Raw genomic sequence first — 16,853 nt, 5'->3', positions numbered from 1 at the left:
ATTTACCAAAACTACATCACATTTACCTTAAACCAAAAAAATAAATTGATTTCTATGTATTTTTCTTGTTTTAAAGAAAACAGTTTTTGTAAAGTAATTTAAAGTTTGTTCGGCATTTTAAATGCTTATTTAAAAAATATTACATGGCCATTTAGTACGATTAACACAATTCAGTTTCAGATACTTGACCAACTGAATTTAAACTAAAAAAGTATAATATTACAAAATAAAAATAATAATCAGTTCTGTACAAATAGCCAATTGTTGTTTGTATATAAAACATACTATATTCAATTCAATGAAGAATTATTTTGTAAAAATATAAACACTATATTCACCAATCAGAAATAAAACAAACTGAAGTGAGCTATTTTCAAACAGTTCACCAGTTGAAACTCAAAGTTCATGGTTGAAGGTTGGCAGGTGTGGGTGTCAGCGACGACGGAGGAGAGCCGTGATCCAGCATCAGTCGGGTCCCTGGGAACCCGAACAGCTGAGATCACTGAAGTCTCGGCCAGTAGTTGGAGGAAATGTGGTCAGTAACACTGGCCTGGCTGGGGATCTGTACTGGGACTGACACTCCAGCCGATATTACCCCTATAACAAGACAGGAAACTTATCAGTATCAGAAAATTAAAAAAATATCTTCTGTGTTGTATCTATATATGGGAAACCACCATATTGAAGGTATTACAATATGAGAGATTTCCATTCATATAGTACCAATAGAGCAGTTATTAAAATATATAGGTAGGTCAATAGGTCATTCAGTCACAGTTCATCAACTTTTAGAATTTAGGTCAGCGTAGTAAAACAAATCAGAATTTAAAAACTCCAAAGGGTTAGACATCCACGGTGTTTCCTATAATGTCCTGTAATATGTGGTAAACAAAATCTCTTTTCCCTCATCTAGAAGGTGTTATTATTCAGTTTTAAACAATTGCCTGAGAGATTGTGGAAATCCTTCAAGATATTGAGGTCTGTTCCAGTTTACAAGAAAGGCAAGGCCGTAGAACTCAATAATTACAGATCCATATCAGTGCTACTGGTGCTGTCTAAGGTCATCAAAACTGCAATTAAGACTCAACTCTGCAGCTACTTTGAGTCAAACAATCTTTAAAATGATTCCCAATATGGCTTAAGAAGAGAGTGTTCAACAACAACTGCAGTTTTATCTTTGACTTCAAGATTAACTAATGTCTTTAAATCTAGGGAACTGTCAGCTGTTGCACTCTGTGATCTGAGCTGTGCATTTGATTGTGTCTTACACGACATCCTGCTTAGTAAACTGAAGTCATATAGAATTACAATAATTGAGCTTTAAACGCTTTTTAGCTACCTAGTAATCAGAAAATTGTGCCTTTGGCGAGGGACATTCCGCTAGCAGTGAGGGTGGTGTTCATGGTAATCCTCAGGGCTCTGTCCTGGGACCTCTACTTTTCCTGATACTCATCAATGAGTTGTTGGACAGTAGTTGCTATTCACAGATGACACAAGTTGGTGACAAGAGGAGGCAATATTGATCAGGTGAAGAGGGAAGCAAGAGCACTGCTTGAGACTACAATGCTTGCTCAAAAAAAAAAAAATAAAATAAATAAACTAAATGAAAACAAACCTCCTGATTTATACTCTTGGACGTCAAATCGAGTTTAAAACCTCAGCGAGGGCAAAACATGTAAATAGGCAAACACAACTTGTGTCTATTCTAAAAGTTGTTTTGCCTCTTTGTACATGCGCCCAAATAGTTGGATGATGTTTTCTAACTTGCTGCCATCTCCGTTAAAAAATTGTCATTATCACTTATTATTGACACAATCTCGTAGTCAGAAGTATCTCGTTAATTCAACACAGTGATGAATTTTATTTACCTGTGTGAGAGCCGGTGCTGCTGACAGGCGGGGACGCGCCAGCAGAGCTATGGTACGTGCCAGGATGAGTGGTGCCAACCGTCCCCTGGTGAGCGACCGCGGGGTTGCCCACCCTGGAGTGGTTGTAGCTGGATGTGAGGGAGTGTAGAGGGTCGTGGAACATGTAAGGGTAGCCACTGTGGTGCTCTCTGGCCTGCTGAAGACAACTACTGGACAAGTTGCTGGACATGCCACTGTAACAGAAACTTCATCTTTATTTTCAGGGTAAATATAAATTCTCATATAGCTTTTTTTTTTAAGGGAAGTCGTTAATTGGGCTATCATCATCAACCATGGATTTGTTCAAAAATAATCACCATTCTAATTTACTTTATAAATAGTTACTGTATGAATATAGAGTTTTCAAAAAATGTTGGGCGACGTATCTTATGATATTTGTATAATAACGCTAACACAATAAAAATACCTAGTTAAGAATCCTGAGTTACTGAAATTTCACAATGTGTAAAGCCATTGTTAATTGGGTGGATTGTAATTTGAACCCTTAGGACAGAGTTCCTGGGTTCTAACTACAGACTAGGGAACGACATTTTTGCATGCTTTTATTCCCTACCCATTGGAGCCAACCAAAAAAATAAGTTTATTTAAAAAAATACTTTTTACTACTTACTTAATGTTTTTCTTCAATTTCATAATTGATAGTAAAAAAATTGTATTAGGTTGTTGAAACCCTAACCTTGGAATTTATCAATGTTATTCCCAACAAAATACAATACATTAGAGTAGGCAGTAGAGGCATATAGAAGATAAGTTGTGACCATGAGTAAGAAAAAGGTTTAAAAATAATGAGTATGTTGTAAAAATAATAATTTACACTATATGCCATACAAATAATAAAATAGATGCTGTAAAAATAATATATAATAAATTACGCTTCATTCTAAGTAGTTAGTTGAAATAAAAACCATGCTAGATTCCTAGATCTATTTACGAGATAAAAATAAGCTTGTATCTACGTTACCCTCTCAGCGCCGTACAAACTACGCTAGGCAAATCAAACGCAGTATTCATATTGCTGCGCGACTATTGCAGGCGTCGCGTCACATAAAACTACAAAGCGCGGACAAGTGAAAACTTTGTGTGCGTTATCAGTGAAAGTATAATTTAACGTTTGTCTGTTTAAAAAGCTTTTTCAGAGCATTATGGTGCTTCCAAGGGGGAAATGTGTTTTTTGCGTTTTTAAAATATTAGTTTTAATTTTGAAGAGCGACACTGGAAAGCTCGTAACATTAAGGAACAAAATATGTTACGTTTAAAAAGTTATTGTATATCACTGTTTTTAAGTTATCATAGATTTCGGGACAATAACAAATAATTTTCTGTTAAAGTTTGTTCAACGTTTTTTTGGACGTCCAAGAAACGGTTCAGTAATGTAATTAAGCTATGATTATCTAATTTTATTATGTTTCAGATTTTAAAATTTGTGTGAAATAATATCAATCACTGCAAAACGCAAAAATTATATCAAACATAGTTTAAGTTTAATTTGTATCGATGAAATTATTTTAAATCCCCTGTATATGTGTATGACTGTTAATTGTATGATGTGGTAACCCCTTTTATGATGCAATACAGGTTAATTGCATTCCTTCATCTTGTATAAAAAGCATACTAACAATTAATATGCCTAATTCATGTTTGACCCCAAAATTACTTTAAGTTAAAAGATCGTTTATATAACAAATTAACCAACACACTTTTTTATGAAAAGCATTTTATTACATCATAGATCATTAAAAAAATTTAAGAAAATGTTACCTCCGTTGAAATCCACCTACTAAAAAACTACAAGTATTGATTCGGTTCAGGAACGGATTCCTAAAAGTACTCCGAGAACGCCATATATAGGGTTTATGACAAAGGCGAGTGACGTCATAGGATAAAGGCAAATGGCGGCATTTTTAAAAACAAAAGTAGAGGTGAATGCGATGCAGTATTTATTCTCGGGGACGCTTAATCTGTCTGCTTCCGCCTCAAGAGCGCAGCAGTGGCGGCGGTCACTTGACAGCAACGACATCTCTCGGGACCTCGCACTAATCCCGGAACTGGGCATTAAAATAATGGCGGGATTACACCCCTTCCCTTCCCACCCAGTGGCTTACTTCTCCGGGATTTTCTCTGCATTTTATTTTATTCCAGCTTGTGTTTTACTTTTTACCCCTTCCAAAAGCATGTTCCTTCATCCAAATCAGGGATTTAGGATTAGGCCTACACTTTTTAGTTTGTATTTTACGATTTTTAGTTTGATTTTTCTCACATTTATTAATTTACTATCCGCTATATCTGTGCTTTGCAACGGGGAGGGGCAAAGAAGGAAACAATTGGCTACTTAAATCTACTGTATGAGGTATTTAGACATCCGTAATCGATTTTAGAAATAAAATGCAATTTCACCACATTTTAAAGATAAAAAGTATTTTTTTTTTCAGGTAGGCCTAAGTGGTAATAATTTATTGGGTTATTTCATTCTACCTTCTTTTTTACAATTTCCAAAAAAAAAAAACACGTTCCTTTGGTAATAATCGGAAACTTAAGGTCTACGGGTTTTCAGTTCATATTTAGGTATAAAGAGTTCTACTTAGTAGACGTTTTACTCGCAATATGTGTGTATTACGTATGTTGTCAGATTAGTGCGTTTTGACTTCTAACTAGCGGGACGAGTTCAATCCTACCATATTTACAAAAATTTAGTTTTGGACCGCGTCAGAGCTAATAACTGTAGTTCGCCCACTACAGTAACACACTCGCCATCATAGCCACAAACAGCTGTGCAGTCGCATGTGTTCGCTTGCAGCACATTTCCATACTTTTGACAGCCGCGTACTGCGTTGTTCAGTTGTAGTATTACCAACATTGACCAATCAAAGGACAGTTTGTACATACGCTGTAACCTCGGGGAACAAACCTGCTGTGGATCTCATCACTTGATTAAAGGCCACCGATGGAAATTGTGTGCAAATCCTTGAGTGTGGATTGTGTCCGCCGCCGGGAGGAAAATACGTTTAGTTGGTGGACGTGTGTTTATTACACAACTTTGAAAATAGTATAATTTTTGAATTTGTAGAGCTCAATGAATGATGGGGTTGTGTATAAGAAGTCTGTACAGTGTTATATTCACTTAAATTCTCTACGTACTCTATATATTTTCTACAAATCCCTGTGTGGAAATCGTGTAGGAAAGAACTGATATGTCGACTTATGAACTACGTACCAGATGGAAAGACGGTTCAACCTTTTGCAGCAGGCGTTGTCAATTGATAGAAGTAGACATTCCATTCTTATGTAAATGTGTAGTCAGTTTGAGAATACAGCAATTATAAACCATATCATTTCCGTATAAATTCTTAAGTCACATAAACCGTCGTACCGCCGATATTATTTTGACACTAGTGCACTCTGTTTCGGATGCACAACTAGTAACAGCTTACTGATTGGTTGATGAGATACCTGCCTCAGTAACCCAAAGCGAATACCACAAGTACCACTATCATATTGAGTTTTCTTCTTGTTGTCTCGTTGTCTGGGTCATCATACCTTTGAGGTAGCAATACTCTAGCTCTAGAGGTTACTCACTTGTAAGTGTCGGCCATGGTGGCGATGGGCTGAGGGATGGAGGAGTACATGGAGTTGAAGGGCGCTCCGGAGTTGACTGGTAGCCGTGGTGTACCAGGGGCCGGGGGACTACCAGCACTGGTCGTCACAGGGTCGCCACCTCTCCTCTGGTTACGTAGCTTCTCCTCTCGTCGCCACTTGGCTCGTCTGTTGCTGAACCACACCTGTAAACATCAAACACTTTTCGTCATCAAAGGGTTACACGACCAACGTCTAAGTCTCAAATAGTCTTGTCTGTGGCCGCTTCTGCGAGATGCTGCAACAGTTTTTGCAGCCCTACTTCACCAACCGCATCTCATCATAATACCGTAACTTACTTATCTACCAACCCAGCTACATCAACCACTGTAAATCTCTCCTCGTCAATCTCAACTCCAGAGTCCTAGAACAGTCTCTATGAACGTTGTTGATTTATTGAAACATCACAATCATGGTGTTGCGCTCCACCTTCAAACCATACAAGTACCTAGCGGCTAGATGTTACAGAAGATGTCAATGTAATGTAGCGCTTGGTTAATGTAATCTATTCTCAATCAGTTCAGGTGATCTGATCCTTCAACGGCCATTTAATCATAGATCACCAACAATTAGACATTTGGGAAAGTGGACCTAAATACTATAGGTCTGTAATAGTTCCTTTTGCCAGCAGCATCCTGTTCCTACAAATTATTACATAAATAATGGTTTGAAAACTTGACTCAAATTCTGCGGGGTTCTCAAAACTTTGACTTTGTGATTACCAAGAGTGTGTTTATTTGGAGGGTTTTACTCATTTTGTTCGCGTCACTGGTCTGTAATCTTTCGCGGCATTGTTTTGATATCTCTACTCGATTCACGCTTTATGTTCCATGTTTTTTATCCACTTTAGGACCCTACTTTGAGAATGTTTACTTTTTTGTCCCCAATTGAAACTTTTTCACTTGATTTAACAGAAACTAAATTTTCAAATATAAGAATAGCTATTTGTTACATTTTTCAATATTTTGAAAATAACTCCCCAAATAATTAAAATTTTAATACAGTTTTTTTTCTACTTTTCTCTGAAGTAAAGTAAAGAACAAGACCACTGAAGGAAATCAATAATTCGATGTCAATAAAAGTGGGTCTTCCAAGGCAAGGTGTGATATATCCTTGGCGTGCAAGGGAGAGATACAGATAAAGAGAGAGAGCGTCAGCGGCGGCGGCGATTGGTCCGTGTGCAGCGAGGCGGAAGCTGATTGGTCGATGTATTTCGCCCCTCCCCTCCCCCCCATCACCCGCGGCTCCGTATGTCCTCTGCGGCTTCTCTGTTTATTTTTTATACTTTATTTATCCTTGATTTTCAAGATATATGGGATTTGGCACGGAGTATGTCAAGTAAAAAGAATCCGTGGAAATATATTTACATTCAGTAGCAGTGCCTGTGGAATGTGTCCAATTTACAACTTTTTAAAGTAATCAAAGTAAAAATGAAATGTGTCGACGGTTAGGTAAAGAGATCCTACAGATCAAAGAGATACTCTATATAAAACACAGGTATATTTGTTGAAATAAGAGGTATGATGTAGGGTTTGGTACCTTGTCCACTTATAAGTCCCTATGTGTAATCACTTCCTTGTCACATTGTTCTAGTCTCTATTGTTTACCGTGTGACTAACATCTAAGTTATCTTGTCTACTTCCGTGTCCCTCTATTGTTATTGCATGTGTGTGTCATTTTCCTCATAGGCTAATATTGTCTCTTATCTCATTACCTACCTATATTTCTCCTGTCCCTACATTATCACATTGTCGTTGTCTCTATCGTCTACTACTGTACATGTTTTCACTATCCTATCATAGTTTTTGTCGTCCCTGTGGTATACTACTTGTTGTGGTTCAGCCTCTACCTAATCATTGCGTTTATCAACTACCGTATCACATTTTCCGTTTTCTCTATCGTCTACTACATGTTTAACCACTATCTTATCATGGTATTCGTTGTCTTTGTGGTATACTACTTGTTGTTGTTCAGTCTCTATCGCTCTATCTAATCATTTCTTCCACACTCTCTCTCTATCACATTCTTCACATTTATCCACTACATTCCGACGTCTCTATCGCCTACAAGATGTTCAGCCTTTAGCTTATCACATTGTCTGTCGCCTCTATCACCCACTACATGTTTTGATGTTTATCTTATCATGGTTTCCGTTGTCTCTGTAGTATAATCCTTATTCAGCATCTAACTTATCATATTCTCCGTTGTACTTGTAGCCTACTACGTGTTCAGTCTCTACCTTATCTCATCGACCGTCTCTCCACTGTCTACTACACTACACGCTGCCTGTTCTGATCTGCTCCACTGTTATGATAATTGATTTGTTTTGTGCTCGCTCACGCGGAATCCGATTGGCCGGTCGCCATATGCCCCTCTCCCTCCCCAACCCCTCCCCCTAGGTCATTACGAGGGCCGAGCAGGTCTACCCGCCCTCAGACCTAACGATATTGTTTTCTTTTATTGCCTCTGCCCCTAATCGAGACACCAGATTTATGTGTTTTGCGCTATTATTCGTCTGTTTGCGACGTGTCGCTCGCCCGAGTGGATTTCCTTCGGCGATTGTCGTTTTATTGTGGCAGTTATGTGGAGGGGATTAGGAAATTGATGCAATTTGTCCCGGTATCGGCTTTTATAGGAGCTGAGCAAATTGAATGGTTTGGTCTTTTTGCGCACTGATTGATGGTATCGAAGCACCTTGTAAGGGAAGTGTGATATTTGTAAAACGTTTCTAATCATACTTTTAAGCCCTTATATGGATATAGTTTTCAGTGGCTGCATTTTTGGGGAAGTAACTGGTCAATTGGTAAAGCGTGCAGTTTCGGTCCTTGATGTCCCAGGTTCGAATCCCAAAAATTTCCAATGACTTTTAGCTAACTGATAATGCAAATGCAGTAACCCTCAGGCCTAGCCTTAATGGGCGAAACGGTTTAAAGTGAAAACCTGGCGTCCTAAAAATATGAAGGTGGGACAAAATCGGATTCGCAATGAAAAATATCGTTGGCGGTGAATTCAATGTGGGTGACTTCGAAAAGTAATAACAATCTTTAACAAAACTATTTAGATAACGATTTAGTCTTCGCCTGATTAATTATCCACCGGTTTACTCAACGACTATTTCCCCACGTTAAAGTTGTAACATCTGAGATGTGACAGTAAAGTAGTAAGACAACAAAGTTAGTCAGTGTACCACGGTGACCACGTAACCTGTGGGGGGGGGCAGGTAATGTGGGGGGGGGGGGGGTGTTGGCCGGGCAAACATCGGTTGTTGACGCATGTTTTCGAGGGTCGTTTGCCGCCTTGGTCCGTTCCGTTCCTTGCCGCTATTGATTTTACCTAAGTGGCCCACGCTGGAGGGGATTAGACCCGTCTTTCTCTCTAATCACTCTTTATCTGAAGCCCCCCTCCCTCTCCCCCTTACCTGCGGCTGGTATTGGTATTGACATCGTGAGACGAGGAAGTAAACCTATCTTACGTCGGACGAGGGAAATCTTTAGCATTCAAAGTTAAACGATGTCAAATTTAAAACGGTTTAATCGAAAGATTAATTTATTTTGCCGTTCCTAGATTGACGTGGGAAGTTGTATTTTAGTAAAAAGAGGGCATTTACCTTCGATATTGTGCGAATATTGTGTCTGTTAATGGATTCCCTTATATCCTATACACATTTCCAATCCAATTTTAAGTCATATTTCCCCCTTAGAAGTGAGTTGGATTACTTTACCTGCTGGCCTAAACCATTATTTATTGACTAAACCCACAGTTAAAGATCGAAATGGGAGGAGGGATTTCAAAAAATGTATAAGATTCTTTTTATACTTACAGAAGACATTGGTTAACGTATCAAGGACCTAATTATATTGTAGTTGAGTAAATTGGTGAAAATAGTTTATCATTATATAGTAATAATTTAATCGTCAACACTGAATTAAACTATGTATCACTTTTGACTAAATAGGCCAAATAGAATAACAACTTTTGTATCAAAGTGGTTTTTCGATGCATGTACGCCACTATGAACATCCATTTAGAAAATTAAGAGCACGAGTCTTACAATAGTTGACTCGTTCAATTTTTGAGCATATAATTTTTCAGCTCACACGGTGAAGCACTTTAACGTACAAACAAGTACGTGAAGCGTGAATAAAAATAAAGATAACAAAACCACGAGAAAAAACGCGGACCAGTGACGCGAATAAAATGTGTAAAACGTCCTCCAATTAACACGATATTCTCGGTAAACACGGGTAAATAAAATGGCGCTGGTGACCACCGGGGGGAGGGGGGGGTACTTATCTAAATGAAGCTAGATCACTTATCCAGATGAAGTCGGCCACATCAAAAACACGTGATTGAAATCCGTTTCAATGGCGCATTCAAACGTTACAAATCAAAACTTTGCTTGAAACAAATACGAGCCAGATGGCGGCGCTTTTGATCTCCTAATCCATTGACAATCCTTTGGCGGATGTATCCGCCGACCGCGGATATATGCGCGGTTATTAGTACGACATTAGTGTATTGGTCAAATTGTTTAATTTTAAGATTGCAGTTAACGAAAAGGATGTAAGTCAATTTACCGTTTATTAAGTGTGTACCACAATTTAAACAAAATTCAGTGCTACTATTTCGAAACAATATGCGCTACTAAAATGAACAATGTGATTTTCTCTAGTTATAAGCATTAAATAGTAAGAAATAGTTTAGTTAAGCGAGTATAAATATATTTTCTTTTATTCTAAATCGGTACAGTGTAGTAAGATATAGTTTTCGTTTTGCAAAAAAGTGTTGCGGGTATAAATAGTTGTCGTAGGATGATGTTTCGGTGAGAGTAGTAGAGGAGCGTTCAAAATATACAACGATTACCGCAATTTCAGGGTTTTAAGTACGAGTTTTATCCTAAAAAATCATGGAAATAATTTCATAATAGTGGAATTCAAACTAAAAAAAAAAAAAAATTTAATTAAATTCATTGTCATCTGTCGTTAGCAAGAGGTTTTTGGTCCTTTCTGGGTTTCCGCCAAACCATAGGGGTGGAATCTCCAGAAATCTTTGTAACATTTACTCTGAACTATTTATAATTGTATGGAGTTCGAATTGTATAGCTTTAATAGACTCATAATGTTCACCAACTACATGTAAGCCTATGTAATACACACAGAACTTATACAACAGATACCCATTCTTGATGAAATTATTATTTTGTTTTATTCAACTGTTTATATTACAATAAGCACACAGTATCACCAATGCTCATTGCGCATCTTTACAATAAATACATACGGTATGTGTTACGTATTTAATCTCAATAAAAATAATAATAAAATGCCCTATTGTTATATAAAAAGTTGAATAAAAACGCTCAAGCGAGAATCTAAACACCGCACCGTGAAAACCCGGGTACAACACGGTTTACACGGAGAAAATGATTGTCTAAATAATTAATCAACTAAAACAGCGAAAACACGTTCGGTGATTACAAAGAAGCGAAATTACAAAAACCCAGCAACTCTAATATCTTCCAGACCGACGAACAATTTTGTGCTGTAGGTAAAAATAATTCTGAAAATTAAAACAGTACGTTTGTCGGGTAGGGAGGAGAGATATGCGCGTTTCCTTCTTGCTTTGTCGGGCATGTTCACGCTTCGGTGCTGGTTGTATGTCTGTGTCTGTGTGTATTCACAAAAATGCTAATGCGCGCGCTCCGTGCTCCATGCTTCATTTTGGTTTACAACAATACCCCCTCGCGTCTACTGTTTTTATAATCACCGCGGATGCTCTTTTTATTTTTGTTGCTTTTCTTCTCCCGCCGTTTTGTAATTTTTCCCGAACATTTTTTGCGGAATCATCTATATGTATGCCGTATTGTTCCCGCACCCTTTCATTACTGTTTTCATTTACATCCTTTTGGCGCGGAATTGCTTTCCGAATTAAAAAGTGTTGTTCTTGCAACGCCGCGCGGTTCTGGCGGTTGTTTTTAATAAATTCCTCCCCTGACGCCCCCAGATTGTCGTCGGTTCGTTGTGCTCGTTTGAATTACAGATAAACGCGATTCATCTTCAGTCTCCCTAATTTGTCGTTGTAATAATCTACGAAATTAGCTCAAATCCCCTCCACTCTCGCTCTTTTACAGATTCTTTGATTTAAACTTGGATTCTGGAACAATTCGTGAGCTCGTTTGTTGCTTGAATTACCGTGCAATTAGAAACCACGGAGTATTATAAACAAGGATTTCATTTTACGTTCAGTTTTCAACAGATAGCTTGGGCTTTATTACTTAATAATTGGAAGGATGTAATTTCATTTAGATTTGTTAAATTTATAGCAAATACAGTATGTATCTTCAAAATTACTTTAGAGTTGGTAGGTTATTATTAATGAACGGCAGTCTGACTTCGGGGAACTTTTAGGCCTAGCAGATATCTTTAATAGCTTCTTTGTGTAGGAATATTTCCTCTCAAAATGCTTAATCATGTTAAACTATTTCCCAAAGTCATAATGCCACAGTAATTTTGTCGTTCAAACACAGCTAATCTTTTACCATACTCGACTTCTTCACTATTTTCAGACCAGCTTTTATCAGCTTGTAGTGTTTCCCAGCCATTCATCTCTCCCATTCAAACACGATTCCCGTGATTTTTAAGTGTCGTCGATTCGATATTCCCCAAGACACATCAAACAACTCCGATGGTATGAATGCTGCAGCTACCTCCGCCACACAAAAGCTTATCTAATTACGAGCGCCACCTATGGCACTTCACCGCATTACGCGCATAACAACGCGTTCTGCTCCTCAGGCAATTAGCGCGTCAAAGCTGTTTCACGTTTTGTCACCTCAATCCTCGCAGTCTCCCGCCAGTTTTACGTTCTGTCGCCTCATTGTACCCGCCAAATTCGCTCTTCGCGTCAACTTCTTCTGTGTTTGATCTGATTCGGCTTTGTGCGGAGTTGAAATCCGACAAGGATCGCTAAAAAGCTTATTGTCGAGGTTTATTAGCTGACTAGGGTTGGATTTGCGTTTGTGTTGAAGTGCGCCAAGTTAGGTGTGCAACTCTTTAGGATTGGTGTACAGAAATTCACAGTTGCATACGACAAAATTTGACTCGTTAAAGATGTGGACAACACAAGTCAGTAGTTATGGGAGGAGAGGATTTTATGGAGAATTGAAATGAAATTGAAAATTTTCATTTATGTGTGAGTGTGATGGTATTTGTGATTGGAGGGGTACATGTGAATGAGAATTGAGGGTTGGTGTTTGTTATTGTAAGAGAAAGAGAGAATGAAAGAGTGTGAGAGCACTCTGAAACCGTAATCTTTGGAGCACACACTCCAAACTACGAATCAAACCCTAGCAACTGCAAAAAGCAAGGCAACCACAGAAAAGAGTCTAAGAAAAAGTAGGGACATAACATCTACCGATACCAAAAATCATAAGGGAACCGAAAGCTACCTAACAACTAAAGATAAACAATCAATTGAAAATCAACCAGCGACAAGGGACCAACAAGCAATTGAGGACAAAACGAGCCTAGTGACTGAGGAGCTACTTGCGACTCTGGAATCTGGATCTGACAGCGACTGAGGATGAACGGACAACTGTGGACCTGGCAAAAAATACGGATCAAACCACGATTTCAACAAATAAAGAACTTGTAACAGATATAACCTGTCACACAACCAAAATCCTAAACAATAGTCTAGAGCCAAAAAACCCCAAGCCTAATTGCCACAAGTGCTGAAGCCCATCTCCCGTATTACAACAACAAACCTGATAAAAATCCTGAAAATAAAAACCCCAGCCTTAAAATTTATCACTTAAATATTCAAAGAGGACTCCAAAAGAAAATTGAAAAATTACTATTTGAAGTCCATGAAATAAATCCAGATATACTAATAATTTCAGAACATGGCCTAACAAATGAAGAACTTAAATCAGTAAATATACCTAATTATATTCTATCCTCTGATTTCTCCAGACATATTTATAAATGGGGTGGGGTAGCAATTTATATTAAGGAAGCGATGAAATACAAGCAAATTCATGAAATAAACATTCAGGATTTCAACGAAGAACTGACAATTGAATTAGCAGCAATCGAATTGATAAAAGAACAAACTATAATCATAGGAGGATACAGATCACCTAGTGGCAATTTAAATACATTTTTCAATAAATTTTCCGAATTTTTATCAAACTTCACGCATAAGAAAAAAAACATTATATTTATGGGAGATGTAAACATTGACTACCTCAAAAAAGCAACCCCTGATACAATTGAATTTTTAAATATACTAACAGAACATAACCTGAAACCGATTGAGGTGGAACCTACCAGAATAACTTCTACATCTGAGACATGTATTGATTGGTGCTGTACTAATATTAGCCTATCAAAACTACAAGTGTCATCTATTTGGAACTCAATCTCTGACCATCAGGCTTTGAAATGTATAGTAGAAGCAATAAAAATGAAAACTAACCCCCCCATCAAAAGGCTAACAAGAAAAATAACAACAGCTAAATTAGATGAACTAAAAGAATCACTTAGTAATCAAGACTGGTCATACATATTTACAACTCCTGATGTTAACAAAAAATATAACTACCTAGTGAAAACCATCCAAGGAAAAATTGAAGAAATCATGCCCAAAACCTACAGAGCGTATAATAACAAAAATAATAAAAAAATATTCTGGAATGAAAAGCTGGTAAAATTAAGATCTACTTTACGTCAGGCAGAACAAAAATATTTATTGACAAATAAAGATGAAGATAAGGAACTACACAAACGGCTAAAAAGATGTTATGACTTAGAAATTAAATTACAAAAAAGAAACACAATCATTGAAAAAATAAAAAATGCCCCCAATAAAAATAAAGAACTATGGTCAACCATAAATAGAGAAAGAAATCCCAATAAAAAACACAACGAGGAGATTAAACTAATAGCCAATGACCAACTTATCAGCGACCCTACCAAGATATGCAAATTATTTAATACCCACTTCATCACTCTAGGCAAAGGAGAACCTACTGAGACACTGGACACCAATTTCGACAACCTAACACCGGACATGACACTACCCGAACCAGACTCTCTATCGGAATTCAAGACTATAACCAAAAGAGAACTTGAGCAAATAATGACTAAGCTACCCCCAAAAAATTCCTCGGGGATTGATGAGATAAATAACAAAATGATTAAGCATTGTAAAAATCAAATAATTGAGCCCCTTTTAAACGTAATAAATGCCTCAATTAAACAAGCAACCGTACCAGACCTAGCAAAAATAGCCCTAGTCTATCCAAAGTATAAGAAAGGAGAGAAGACAAATATTTCAAACTATAGACCGATATCTATCCTACCAACATTGTCGAAATACATAGAAAAAAGCATACATAACCAACTGATGAACTATTTAGAAAATAATAATAAAATTTCCCAATCCCAACATGGTTTTCGAAGTGGCAAATCTACCAATACAGCATTAGCAACCCTTTGTGATAAAATAACTAATATATGGGAAACTAAATCCCAAGCAACCGGCATCTTCTTAGACATCGAAAAAGCATTTGACAGCTTAGATAGACAAATTCTTATAAAAAAGCTTAAGCAACTTAACATAACTCACAAAGCATTAGATTGGATCCAGAACTATCTAACGAACAGGAAGCAGCTAGTCGAAATAGAATATACGAAGAACTATTATGAAATCAAATGCAGGTCTAAACTACAGACAACTTACAAAGGAATTCCGCAGGGCTCCATACTAGGGCCCCTGCTTTTCTTAACATATATAAATTCATTCCCCACCAATTTTACAGAAGACAGCGCCTGTATAATGTTTGCAGACGACACAACAATCATCACACCAACAGATGGCAAAACTCCAGAACTTCAAAAATTAAAAACTAATGAAACTCTACAAATCTCTACAGCTGCTTGCAACGAAATAAACTTGACAATAAATAAACAGAAAACAATAGTAATAAACTTCAAACCTACAAACCATAACAATGAAATTTCAACTACAGATGAAAACTCACAAACCAATACTAAGTTCCTTGGAATAATTTTGGACAAAAACCTAACATGGCATGATCACCTTTTAAAGCTAGGTGGAAAATTGTCACAAGTTGTGTATGCTTTACGAAGAATTAGAAGTCTACCAAACAAAGAAATTACTATAACTGCATATCATGCAATCTTTTCATCGCATATCAGATATGGCATCATAGCCTGGGGCTCTGCAAATGAAATTCACATTGAGAAAATAATAACCTTACAGAAGAAAGCAATTCGAATAATAGAACAAATTGAACAAGAAAACCCACAAGCCCACTGTAAACCTTTCTTTATCGAAAACCAAATCCTAACTGTAATCTCCCTTTACCTTTTTGAAACAATTACCTCAATCAAATCAAATCCCCCCCAACTCAGAACCCAATGTCACAACTGTAACATCAGAAACAAATCAAACCTTGACATAGGCTATCACAGGCTAAACAAAACCAGTAAAACACCAAACAACATGGTGATCAAAATGTTTAATCTTTTGCCAAAAGAACTCAAAGAAATAAGTGAAAATAAAACTTTTAAAAAACAACTCAAACAATACTTGATTAAACGACCATATTATAAATTAATTGACTTTATAAATGAACACAAATATAACCTAAACAATAAATAGGAGAGCAATGCTCAAACTCACACACACGCATACACATATTAACAAGAATTTGACGATTCCCCTGTCTACAAGGACGGCGGAGAAGACATCGATGGTAAATGGTAAATGGTAAATGGTAAAGAGAAAATGGGGGAGGAAGAGGGAGACATCATATATAATGGAAACAAAAATAGGTTCATAGTATGCATGAGCTCACAGCACACACTTGCAGTAATTTAATACCAAATTTCTTAGACTTCACTTTTTTCAACTAACAACAATAATAGGTGCTTCCGTACATGTACAAGAACTTCCCCAACTCGTGACTTCAGTTACCAACAGCTTAAAAAGATGAAGCACGGTTTCAAAAGGTGTCACACATTTTTCCGTATCCAATGGTTGCTTCAATAAAAAACATGGTTTCAGTACTAAACACAAATGATGACCTAATTTAATGGTCATTTTGACAATGGGGAGTTCTTGGGTAGAGCATTTCTTCAAAGATGGAGTTCAAGACAGTTAATTAGTTAACAATGATGTTAACTCAGCTGAAATTGTCAAGCAAGTGCATGAAGCAAGCACATTTTCGTTGAAATGCAATGCATTGTTGACCATTGACATTTTAAC

The 16,853-nt window shown here is 37.2% G+C and overlaps 1 protein-coding gene across 3 annotated transcripts in view; it reads right to left on the bottom strand.

The window, feature by feature from the left end:
- Nucleotides 1–280: 280 nt before the first annotated feature.
- Nucleotides 281–16,853, bottom strand: part of LOC128981884 (paired box protein Pax-6-like) — an 88,072-nt gene continuing 71,499 nt past the window's right edge. For all 3 annotated transcript variants that reach the window (XM_054400861.1, XM_054400862.1, XM_054400863.1), the window contains 3 exons: nucleotides 5,502–5,704; nucleotides 1,869–2,101; nucleotides 281–597 (listed from right to left, as the gene is read on the bottom strand). In XM_054400861.1, the coding sequence (XP_054256836.1) occupies nucleotides 500–597; nucleotides 1,869–2,101; nucleotides 5,502–5,704 (534 nt within the window). In that variant the 3' untranslated portion in view covers nucleotides 281–499. The remainder of the gene's footprint in view (nucleotides 598–1,868; nucleotides 2,102–5,501; nucleotides 5,705–16,853) is intronic.

This window comes from Macrosteles quadrilineatus, unplaced genomic scaffold (genome assembly GCF_028750875.1).
Source record: "Macrosteles quadrilineatus isolate MER2022 unplaced genomic scaffold, UCM_ALF_1.0 Scaffold_55__1_contigs__length_795759, whole genome shotgun sequence".
Taxonomy (NCBI): Eukaryota; Metazoa; Arthropoda; class Insecta; order Hemiptera; family Cicadellidae; genus Macrosteles; species Macrosteles quadrilineatus.
The sequence above is the reverse complement of the archived record's forward strand: the minus strand, read 5'-3'. Positions and strand labels throughout refer to the sequence as shown.